Below are 12,042 nucleotides of genomic sequence, written 5' to 3'. Positions count from 1 at the left end.
TGTCTACTGAACTCGTCCTGATGTGGAACTTTATTCAGTTAAAAGTCCAATAAACCTTTGGGAGTACAATTTCATATTTTGGTGGATCGACTAGACACCAAAACTAAATTTCCTCTTCAGTGATTCTCAGACATGGATTATCTTGGGAACTGGACCGTCAGACTAATGTGCCCACTGTAATTTTACACGCCTTTTTGTCAAGGAATGACGGGACTATTAAAACAAAAACCCTCTCACGGAATATCTGTTTCTGACAGTCCGCAGCTATCAATAAAGACACATCTAATGGGCATAATACCTGCATCAAAATGTGGATGTAATTTGATGTGGGTGTCAAAGAGTGTATTTGTCACAAGAAGCAAGGCTTTATCGTTTTTGAGACAATGTAGCAAATACTTGAATGTTCAGGCAAATTAGATTCACAATCCTCTCTGGTGTTAAACAGCGAATTTGGTGTTGGTAAAACAATGTATAATAACGCGGGGCATTGCCTTTAACCTTTCCGAAAGTATTTGGAGGCTATGTCCGAGTAAAACCAGCCTTTTCTTTGTCTAACGCCATTTTGTGTGACATTACAGCACTAACGTTGTCGTCAGCCATTTTGCCTTTGCTTTTCAAGTAGACAACCTCCGGAGAGACAAAAGCAGATGATATTTTTAGGCCCATAGGTTGTGTGGAAATTGAGCTAGCGTTAACCGACAAAGAATTGATAATTAAAATTACCTACTGCCTAAGCTGTTTGGTATGGAGTTAATGTCTGTATTTCTTATTAACGTCTGCAGCTGTCAGGAACTGCATAACCGGTGAAAATTGCGAGCACTTTTGTTCAACGTGTTTAGTGCTCGCGTTCAAGCCATTTAGCTAGCTATTTGTTTTATGGTAAAGCTTTGATCGGAGCTGTTTTCGATAGTCCCATGAAATGTACCCCCTTTGAAGTTTATAATGTTGGCCTATGTAATTTCGGCCAATTGACAATCACAAAGAAAGTCTGATAATAAAAGAATAACAGACAAAAATATTATACTGTGGATCATTTTACTATTCCACATATATAGGATATGGTTTTTGGATAAACTTTTTTCGATTGAATTTCCATATCAGCATAATATGCTGCTTAGTCTTTTAAATATAAAAACATATTCTAAATAGAACAACAATCATATTTATTGGAACAGAAGTTTGAACTTGCAATGTGTATTTTGTGCATATACAGTTAACAATAAACATTGTTTATTGTTATTGGAAAAAGCAAAGTACTGCTACAGTCAAAACATTAAATACATAGTATATTACCAAAACAATGTAAAAAGAAACCTAACAAATATGGGCAATATAACTGTGTTCATGTTATAAAGCATCCATTGTTGATTTAGCCCTAACAGGACTTACACAAATTAGTATCATTAAAAAGAAGTGCCAATACATTTTAAAATCTTATTGTCTATCTTTGATGCTACTTCTTTTGTGCCTGTGGTCTTTGTTGATGTTCTCTTTGTACGTAGTCTGTATAATCCTCTTCATCCTGTATGTACAAGTATGACAGATGAATCATCATTACTCACAATATAGTCATGGGTTATATTAATACCAACAATATTACATTGAATATTTGTGTAGGCTTTCAATTTGGCTACAATCATATGTATTGTTAGTCAGTCTTTATACTTAATTTTAATTTTCATCACCTTTTTTATTTGCTGAATATTTTCAATCTACTTTTACAAGTCAATAACATACATGCAAAAAATGCCACTTTTTTATAAGCACTGTGTCAACAGTGTATACTTTTACTTGCAACTTTAATCAGGCTAGCTCAGTGAAGGGAAAAGTAGGCTCAGTATTCTGAGTCAGAGAATACTTTGACCTGAATCTGTCTTGGGGATCTTATACCTTTCTCCACCAGGGATACAAGTTTGAGAAGTTAAGTTTTATCTTGGGACCCAGTCTAATGAACACATTGATATTCTGCCCCAGTTTTGGGGTCCCGATGGACAGATGGGGCTTTTGGCCCACGTGTGCTGCTTCCAGGGAGACTCACTGACCTGTGAGGATGCAGCATCCAGCAGATCCTTAGTGGGGATTAGACAGCAGGCCTCACCCAGGAAACACATTAGGATGTGGAGCACGTCAGCCCAACGTCCAACAGTCAACATCAGGATCATCAAACCACCGAGACGCACCACCACTGTGTTTAAGACAGCCTGGCTACCAGGCAGACGGTGCTGCTCCTCTGCAGAACCAAAACACAGTATTAAATATTTGGCAAAAAAATACAATTTCTTAAACACCAGGATGCTTGAATTAATTATGGATGCATTCGTAGTCAAACAAGACCAGAACGGTGTGTTTAACTGATGAATTCATCATTTTCTTCCCTCTTGAGAAGGGTCCATACTATCATATTGCTAAAGGTCGTGTTATTATTGAAGGTCTTTGCCAGATTGATCAGTGTCTATGAATGTTGCACCAAAACCAGGGCATTTTACATGTTTCTCACCCTGCATGTACACAACCAACAGTGTGTAGCAGATAGTCAGTGGTGTCCAAAACCTGAGGGCCTCTGTTGCAGAGAGGAAGTGTTGATTGATGATTGAAATGGAGGCCACCACAGCCACAGAGAAAGTAATGATCATAGCCCTGCACAGCATGGGTAGCACACGGCGGCCTGATGTGAGGAGGCTGATGCAAATGCCGCAGTAGCGCTGTGAGCTGTGGAGTTTATACAGAGCCACGACATGGTGCAGCAGCCGAATGGCTTGTCTAGACAGGAACCAGCTATGTGCAACTGCCAGGAGCAGGCATAGCCAGCGTTGGGACGCCCCCTCATGGAGAAAGTGCAAACTGCAGGTTAGGGCACAGCCTAGAGGGAACTGGCTTTGAACCAACAGCTGGTTTACAAATTTCCTGGACTCCTGGGGAATAAAGGAGCATATGAACAAAACTGATGGATGAATCAAAACATATGATGGGTGTTTGTTATAATAGATGTTATTATGTGTCATCATGATGTGATAAATTTGAGAAATGGGGTAAATCAGGCAAATCAGGTGATATAGTTGAGTACCAGGCATTTTTCAATCACATGATTGGTTTCTTACTGGTCCTGCTGTAACCAATCCAGAAACAGCACGAAGACTAAACTCGAGTACCACCAAGGAGGCCACACGAGAGCCCACTACAGCCAGCATCCCAGTAACAAAGAAAAACTGCAGCATCCCGAAAAGTCCACTGTTAGTGCTCCTTTGATGACTGGGTGTCTTCTGGCTTGATGTGGCTTTATCATTTTTATCATTACAACTGTGGGGTGGTAGGAAAACAAATCAAGTCAGTGTGAAAGTAAAACAATTAAACTAAACTATAAGGAGAATGGTGAAAAAATTCGTGATTTCGAAAAATTTGAAATTTTACACACTGTTAAAGGTCATGAAAATTAACACCCAATTCATCTTCATACACAGATCTAATAAAAGTCCATATTTTTACCTCTCTTCTTCGAGAAATAAGTGCAGTCTTATTGTGGAGCACAGCACAGAGATCCCACATGCACCAACAAGTCCTGCAGGTCACAGAACACTGCATTTTCAACCAATGACATGTTGGAGCCACATTTACAATGTAGAAACAGAGTGTAGCAACGTGGACGTCTGAGAAATGAAAAGTTGAGTAACTCACCTTGAAGTAAACTATCCAGTGGATTTATATCGAGAGTCAACCACCCTGGTAATAAGTAGGAGGTTGGAATAAGCGACGTGATAAAGGATAACATTGTACTACCTTTGACTTTTAAAGCACAGCTCTTCTGTTTATTTCTATTGCCTCAGCGTGGAGCTTGCTCATGCAGAAGCCTGTGCCCTGTATCAAAGGTCAGAAGGAGTGTCAGTGGAACAGAGGCTCTCAGCGGACTGAGTCATTACAAGATAGTGGAACCTATTGCGCCATAGGACATACTTTACACTCAAAAAAAGAGATCTTTAAAGGGGGTCCTCAAAGTTACTGCAGGGAGGCCGTTAAGTGTTGTTATTTTTTTCAAAACCTTAAATGTCTTAACATTAAATAGTATTCTCAAATACAAATTAGCCTATGTATGGAAAAAAAACATTGGGTAGCCAATCACAAATACGATTTGTATCCTAAGGATTCAGTGTGCCACATGTAGCCTATGTTTAACAATAAAACATGATTTATAAAATCATGCCAACAATTGATATTTTAACAACAATTGTTATTTTAATAGTTTAATGGCTAACAGCTTTATGTACTAAAAAGGTATGTATACTTTAGGCCACCATACATGTTACTGTAGGCCCAGTTTAATATGCAACTTAATTTTATGACAATATGAGGACAACAATCTAGTAGGGGGTCCCTGATCCGTCTCTCTCAACTAAGGGGTCCTTGGCTTGTAAAACATTGAAGAGCCCTGCTCTAAAATAACGTTTTCCACATGGACAGCATGGATGTATATGGATGGTTGTCTAGACATGAGCTGACGTGAAATCGTACAATAATACAACAAGGGACATATGGTTAGACAGAAGTAGCACTGCTACAGCTGCAGTACATTATAGAGAAATAGCAATACAATATTAAATAGTAGGAAATCAAAATATATCGAGTATAGTGTAAAAGTCAATCACATGAAGTGTTGATTGCGTATGGTAGAGTATGATGATGAAAAACGAAGTGTTCATGTCTTTTGAGGGGATGGAACTCATCCATTTTGATTCAAATATGCAACTTAAAAGTTAACTTAAAGTTTTAATATTTATTTTATCATTTACCAAGAAAACCCATGGTGGTTAGAAATAGTTTGCATTGCCTGATCATATGCGAAAAACCTGCATCTGTTAAAGTGTTACATAATAAGAGTAAAAATGGGAAAAAACATGGGATTATATTATTTCAAAGTATAAAGAGAGGGGAAGTTGGTGCTCCAAGTCATAACTGTCTATGGCCGTGTGCTTCTTACTCTACAGCGCTGTGCAGACAGGTCTGGCAACGCACTACGAGCTTAATGCCTGTCCATGAGGAGGCAGCAGTGTACAACATTTATGTCAATAAACTGACAGCAATCCCCTCCACCGGGCCATGCAGAGAGACCAAAGAGGAGCAAAAACAACACAGAGATGTTGGATACACATCGAATGACAACACAGTTGAGGCTGTTTATCGCTAAAGGAAAATTAAATCTAGTATGTGAAATAACACAAATTAAAAATTCACATACATCAGAATCAGAACCAGTTTTATTTGCCAGGTATGAGGACACACAAAAGGATTTTTTCTTTGGAACATCGTTACAAACATGTACATGACCTGTAGATATTGCAAGTAAACGTCCATTTCTGATGGGATTTAGTTTCTCATAAATCTGATGTCATAACTTTTCACACATCACATTTGAAAGTTATTAAAAAGTTTGTTAAATATTATTTATTGTAATGATTATCCGTTGTGTTAATACAACTTCAGTGTTGCAACTGTGCATCAACATAGAGTCAACAGAAATAAAAAGAGTAAAACGTATAATATTGTCTGTTTCAAGAGCACAAGAGCTCTATCTAAATGGACATGTGCATTTTATGTAAAGTCTGTAAAGTTATTATGGTGACAACAGCAGCAGGGATAATACTTTATCAAATCCATCAGCACTGCAGAAAGCGATTTGTTGCTTGGCTTCACAGAGAGTGGCATCAAACTGTGCTGTCATTGCCTCTCTAATTGTGTAATTTTTCTTCTTTTGTCTCATTGGAAGGCCCACTGGTGCAGGAGTCAATGTTTCAGGAAGCTGTAAATCAAAATTCCCTTAAATCGTCCTGGGTAAGTCTCTAAATTCAGGGACAGCTGTATTGTTCCCTACTGCAAAAGAAACACTCATTTTATTATATTTATTGGATGATAATTGTCTTTAAACTAAACTCAGTTTGGTCATCCAACAAATGATGCCACCTCAAACCAGTACATTAAATCTTCTATAATTGGTAATTTAAACATCTGCTACTATCCTCTGCTGCACAGGAAGTGCATGGTCTATTGTGTTTCAATATGAGCAACTGTAACCAACATAGCTGAATAAAGACATAAATATTACAGCTGTACACTTAGACTTTGGTCTGCATATTTATCTTGATGAAAAACAACCTGTCCTCAAATTGTGGTTTTCCTAAGATAGAGATACCTTGTGCCCCCTCACAATGTGTTCATGTTAGAGGAGTTGCATATTCAGGACAGACCCCTCAGGCTGGTTACCTAAAGACGTCACTGGGCCAGACTCTCAACATCAAAACTACACTGGCTGACCAGGGAGAGCTGTAATATAACGCATGCATTACATTCACCTTAGTTCTAAACAACTCAACCTCAGCTCTACCTGACAGTCCACCAAGCAGAGGTCAGTAACATATCTTCTAGAGTGTGGTGCTGTTGATGGCTTTGAACCATCTGCACTAATTGTTATTCCATTTAGAGCGATGGGTTTGACTTACTACCAAGAGTCATTCAACAAATGTCTTGCTTTAATACACTAAGACAGAGCGTCCTAGTGGTTTTGCCTTAAAACTTTATTACAATTTATTTATTTTTACATACTAAAATCACAATATCAGCATTTAAAACTGTTCTTTTGTCACAACATCAATTTTTCACATAAGAATGGAGGCAAATCTTACCACTGATTGCATTGAAATAACACCAAGGTCTCTTTTACTTCATTGGAAACCAGGCAAAACTCTCACACTGCAACCCTGACCGATAGCACTGACCACGTTTATGTGTACATAATATTCCGGGTTTTACCCGAATTCCGAAACGAGGCAATATTCCGATTAAGCCGTTTACGTGGCTAATGAAATTAAGTAGGCCTATTCCACTAATTTCTATTTAAATGTAGCCGTGCAAAACAAGATTTTTTTTCTAGCTACCATAGAAACGCACCGGGCCGACCATAAGCCGTAAAACAGGCAAGAGGCCGTAAATTGCGGTAAAACCAAGATTGAGCCGCTTATTCCGAATACGCTGTAGGTCCACAGAATGCCTCTAAAACCCGAATTCCGGATAACCACCGTCTTTATCGGAAAATGCGCATATATGAAATTTGGGTCAGAATAGCAAGAAATTGCGTGCAGGCTTTCATACTGCAAAATGCAACTGGGTGCAGTAGGATATTTTTGTACTTTACAAACTATGTATTGGGCTATACTAAATATTTTTCTGGCATACTAAATAGTATGGCAATATGGGTATTGGAACGCACCCAGTGTGACAATAAAACAATTCCCCCACAAAGAGAAACAGTAAATATTTTTTACAGAAAAGATTTAACAGAGTTAGGTGTTAAATGTGGTTTCTAAAGATCTGCATTGAAAAATAACAGCCATTTCATGCCTTTTTTTCAAATCAGAGTCAAAATGAAAGTGTATCAGTCCAACCCTTAAAACTATATACAGCTGCAGAATGTACACACCTCCTGAACACACTCCACATCTCATGTGTTCAACACAAACTCATGTTTCTTTTTGACTGTTCCAGCTCTGATGGGTTGTGTTATATACTTTGCTCATGATTCAATATTGTCACAGGACTACGTTTTCTGGGCCCTCTCTTCCACATAGAGCTGCATCTGAAAGACAGAGATCAATCAAAATCAGTAAGAGTAAATGAGTGAAATTCAATGTGACGTAATGACAATTCAATAAAACATAATTACACAATCAGAGTGTCTATGTTTTGTTTTTTTGTCTTGGAACCGTTGAACTGTGTCAATGAGCTCACTTTTACTATATCAGATGTCATGGTCTTCAGTGGGATGAGTCTAGGCTCCTGCATGTGGACCTCCTGCTCATCAGCAACTATCCAAGGAAAATCCTGAAGAGGGAAACGCACAAATGTGACACAATACATGCATATAGTTGTTCAGAGCTGATTACAATACTTACAAAACTAAGAATTGAACAGGCTGCTCAGTTAGTAGTGACAGTGGCACATCAGGAGCTAATCTGTATGTTTGCAGTGTTTTAAAAAAAACTCACCTTGATGACTTGAACCTTCTCCATGTTGCGTGTTGCAGCATCTCTGGTATGTACCAGTACTGTAAATGAACACCCTGTGACAAACAACAGGTCACAAACAAGTCTATGATTTGCGTCTATTCCCACTGGAAAATCATTTACGTGTTGTATAATCTCGTTCTTAAGACTGATGTATTTTCAGACATTAATTCCAACCACAGTCATAACTCTGGCCATCTGCAACCAAAATCATTCCATTTTTGTTCAGAAAATTAGACCAACCCTCAGTTTGATTTGTTATAGCCACAAAGTAACATGTGCATGCTCTTTTTTTGTTTTCTAGTATAGAGTCAGATAGCAGAAATTGGAAAGACAGGGAAAGTGAGGCTGCAGGCAGCCGAGGAGGACTGATATAATATATGCACGCCATGCAGACAGGCTGTGACAGGAACCGCAATGATGAAATGAATAATACTCACGGATTTTATGAAACTGATGGTTTACACACTGTTGCATACAACAGAGTCATTGTGTTTATTTTTCCTGATGACACTTCATGTTAATGATGTGTTGAGTTTGGACTGTCACATGTTTTACTGTCACTGTGACACTAAACATAATGTACCAAGGCCACACCCACAGTGACAACGCCCACCCCCAACTCACCTGTTCTGAATTTCACCCCTATTCCCATCTGTTCACCCTAGGCACCACACAGCCTGGTAGACTTGGTAATATAGGAATCATATCATATCACTTTGTCTATTGTGAAGGACGACATGAATTCTATTCAAGTTGGAAATCGTACCTATTCCACGTGAGGATCAATTATCATTTAACTTCAGTAGGTTACATGGGACTTGACAATGGGACTTGGGCACTGCGTCTTTCATGTGTTTCTCTTAATGTAATCATAAGTGACATTACCTGGTGGGTTATTATTTAAAACAGCATCACACACACTGATCTTCAGTATGAATGCCCTCAGCAGCTGCTCCACATGTGACAGTAATGTGTCTGAGCTGTAACAACAAAATCCCAGGCAGTTAAGTTAGTGACCATGATCGCCCTGAAAATGTATCACAAAGTAGTTGTTTATACTCACTACTGATTAAAAAAAAATTAGAAGAAGAAGGGGAAAAACCTGATGGACAGCAGAGGAGGTTGGGACATCTCAAACACAAATCTCTCTACTGGATGATGCTCTTTGTCCATGATGACCACCACCACCTTCTCTGCGTCATTCTGGGAGGGAAATGAACAACTTCAGCAGTGCATCAGGTAGATGGAGATGTTGTGCGTTTTTTTAATTAATCTTAGTCAGCATCACGTCATGTCTTACCTTCTCAATGAGTGGCTTCACACAATGAAGTGTATCTTGGATATATTGATTCAGCTCTGGATGACATGACATCTGGGGGAAAAGAATACACCAAAAACCCAATATAAGACTTATAGTACAAATAGACAAGACTTCCTAAAAACTGTGAGCATTAGTGGTAATTACAAATATATTAATCTGTACCTGCACAGGTACATTATATTTCTTTCTCTTCTGAAATATTCCAGAGGGATAAACTTCCCGGACATATAGGATGAGATGAATAGCGACCTCCAGGAACTCACAAAGGATGTCCGCAACCACTGGAAAAGAAGAATCAACTGGATAATAAGATCAACATGCCTTTCAGGTTACCTTTTACTGACTTGACAAAGTACCACCAAACTCAATACAATTACTCAGCAATTTAGTGTTGCCCTATAAGCTCACAAGAAACAAAGTGAAAATTTACAGAAATACAGTAATCTTTTGGTATGGATTATGAGCCGAACAGCCCAGTGTATACCAGAATTCAGCATATGTTTGTGAGTTATCAACTCATAGCCAAAGTCAAACTGAATTGCCAATATCAACGTAATTTTGTCGAGCCATGAGAAACAGCTAACGAATGATTGGCCGTTTCATGGCGCTGCTTAGTTTGGTTGTCTTACCTTGTCCAAAATTGAGGTCTTGCCTTGTTAGAGTTGTCATATTTGCTAATCCAAAACTGTCACATGAAACGAATAGCTAATTTATCTCGCTAGCTAACGTTGGCAAAGCATACTGAGGCTGTTTTCATCTGTTAGATATGCTTCCTTGTCGCTGTCTGGCTTGACAATGACAATGGATGGAAGGGGAGGAGTACAATGTCAGTTTTTACAAAGATGCATAGGCATACTTTAAAACTAAGTCAGGATATAATCAATTTCACGACCCCAGATGCACGAAACGCGGCTTTTCCTCCCAAACCTATTCAAAGCTTGGTAGCGCGTGATGTTGACGTCACTAGTTGTTTACACGGTGCATTCCGTCCACTAGTGATTACGCTACATGACCATATATGGAATGCCACAACGATGTGGCGCATTACCGGCATGGACCATTGATTGACTGTATATATATTGAATATTAACAGTCTGTGGCATGGACCCATGTTCTTACATCCATGGGGACCCATAGATGGACCGCCACCAATTGTATGGAGTGTCGATCAAGACACTAATATGAATAATACTCTATTTTATTATCATATGATAGGTATCCTTTATTTTAATATATAAACCTTTCATTTACCATTTTCTCCATTATTTTGCAGATGTTGGATACCAAAGTAATTCATCTATAATTCCCTGGGTTTTTGCATTTCTTTTCTGGTTTGCTTATTGGCACTACAACTGCCTCCCTCCAAAAACCCTACTTAGTCCTTGATTTCGCCCTCTTCCTCTACCACCCTTTCACCCAAATCCCAAAGGCTTACCTGGCCCTTTTCCTCTAACAACCGTATTCCTTGCATGGAATACCTTGTGACGCTATGTGGATTTGAAGAAAAAAAAGTATGTTATTTGAACCTGTTACACCCAAAAATAGCCTACCTCTGGAAACAGACATTGTAAATGTTTGTTTTATTTAAGGACAGCCCTACCTAAGTCAGATGTTTTTCTAGCCAGCAATATCTTTACCACTACATATCAACAATTACTTTATTTCATTACATTTTAATGTATTGAGTTTTAATAGTTTATAGAGAAAAACATTCAATTTGTTTCCTTATACAACAAGTTTGTTTTGCAGCAGAACCATGACACTTTTTTTGGAGTGACACATTTGATCTTAAGGAAGGATTGTGGAAAAGGTGCACTGTGCCTTCTTCGATGTGTGTAGTATACTTTTCTGTATGTTGTCATCTGGACCAATGTTTTGCAATTTTGCTTAAATAAAAATTTAATTTTATCATTAAAAAATATTAATAAATAATAACAATGAAGCTGCAAAATATCGAAAAGTCCCTTTTGTAGTCTAGTTATGGTTTTACCCCATGTTGCAGCCTCTTGGAGTCCTTTAGAAGAACACCTGCTTCCTCGAAGAAAAATAAAGGTTGCACTGACATAAAAGGCATGATAATTAGAAAGGCATAAAATAAGAAATAGGCATATTAAGCACCGTTACTTGGATACTTCGATCAAAGTGTGCACTGATTTTAGACTTCATGACAAACTCAAGGCTGTTAGCAGAAATGTGCAAAACGTTGTTGTCAAAAAATTCAAACATCGTTAACAGTTCAGCTATGTGACTTTAAATGTCTAACGTGCCTTAACCAGCATAAACGGCTGGCATATTCCTATACTTTTACCAATATCACATAATTTATTTATTCCTTATTCCTTATATTATACAGTTTTTTATTCCTTTTATTGCTATGGGTTAAATGATATACCTGTGTGCATGTGTGAGTGGAGGGGGTGGGCAGGTGGGGGTTGTGTCTATACGTGTTGGGTATTAATTATCCTGCTATGAATGCTTTCTGTTTTGTTTGGGGTTATAAATTGTTGTTTGTTAGTAGACACTAAAGCGGCTTTTCTTTGGAAAAGGCAGCCGTGTCAAACTAAAAATAATTGCTCGGTTGCTTAGGGCAAAACTTCTCTATGAGATGGAAAATAACAAAATAGTTAAACATGAAAAAACAGTAGATCACATACTACAATACAACAGGTTTTT

At 38.2% G+C, this 12,042-nt stretch overlaps 2 protein-coding genes across 2 annotated transcripts; both read right to left on the bottom strand.

Annotated features, from left to right (window-relative positions):
* Positions 1 to 998: 998 nt before the first annotated feature.
* On the bottom strand, positions 999 to 3,896 carry tmem82 (transmembrane protein 82). Its single transcript, XM_034876591.1, has 6 exons — positions 3,673 to 3,896; positions 3,484 to 3,556; positions 3,099 to 3,297; positions 2,498 to 2,912; positions 2,043 to 2,230; positions 999 to 1,522 (listed from the first exon to the last, which is right to left on the bottom strand). The coding sequence occupies exons 1-6, from the start codon at positions 3,764 to 3,766 to the stop codon at positions 1,454 to 1,456; spliced, it is 1,038 nt and encodes a 345-aa protein (XP_034732482.1). The 5' UTR covers positions 3,767 to 3,896; the 3' UTR covers positions 999 to 1,453.
* Positions 3,897 to 7,505: 3,609 nt separating this feature from the next.
* On the bottom strand, positions 7,506 to 10,344 carry mad2l2 (mitotic arrest deficient 2 like 2). Its single transcript, XM_034876602.1, has 8 exons — positions 9,999 to 10,344; positions 9,532 to 9,650; positions 9,349 to 9,420; positions 9,151 to 9,251; positions 8,934 to 9,028; positions 8,028 to 8,101; positions 7,771 to 7,863; positions 7,506 to 7,618 (listed from the first exon to the last, which is right to left on the bottom strand). The coding sequence occupies exons 1-8, from the start codon at positions 10,036 to 10,038 to the stop codon at positions 7,580 to 7,582; spliced, it is 633 nt and encodes a 210-aa protein (XP_034732493.1). The 5' UTR covers positions 10,039 to 10,344; the 3' UTR covers positions 7,506 to 7,579.
* Between the last annotated feature and the right edge of the window lie 1,698 nt (positions 10,345 to 12,042).

This window comes from Etheostoma cragini, chromosome 7 (assembly GCF_013103735.1).
Source record: "Etheostoma cragini isolate CJK2018 chromosome 7, CSU_Ecrag_1.0, whole genome shotgun sequence".
Classification (NCBI taxonomy): domain Eukaryota; kingdom Metazoa; phylum Chordata; class Actinopteri; order Perciformes; family Percidae; genus Etheostoma; species Etheostoma cragini.
This window is presented reverse-complemented; position numbering and strand designations above follow the sequence as displayed.

Coding starts and splice junctions, on each gene's coding strand:
- tmem82 (XM_034876591.1), bottom strand. CDS start 3,766: ATGTTATCCTTTATCACGTCGCTTATTCCAACCTCCTACTTATTACCA. Junction 3,298..3,483: donor TTATTTCTCGAAGAAGAGAG/GTAAAAATATGG, acceptor ACCACCCCACAG/TTGTAATGATAAAAATGATA. Junction 1,523..2,042: donor TGGATGCTGCATCCTCACAG/GTCAGTGAGTCT, acceptor TTGTACATACAG/GATGAAGAGGATTATACAGA.
- mad2l2 (XM_034876602.1), bottom strand. CDS start 10,038: ATGACAACTCTAACAAGGCAAGACCTCAATTTTGGACAAG. Junction 9,651..9,998: donor AGACCTCAATTTTGGACAAG/GTAAGACAACCA, acceptor CTTCTTTTCCAG/TGGTTGCGGACATCCTTTGT. Junction 8,102..8,933: donor TTTAAATAATAACCCACCAG/GTAATGTCACTT, acceptor TGTTTGTCACAG/GGTGTTCATTTACAGTACTG.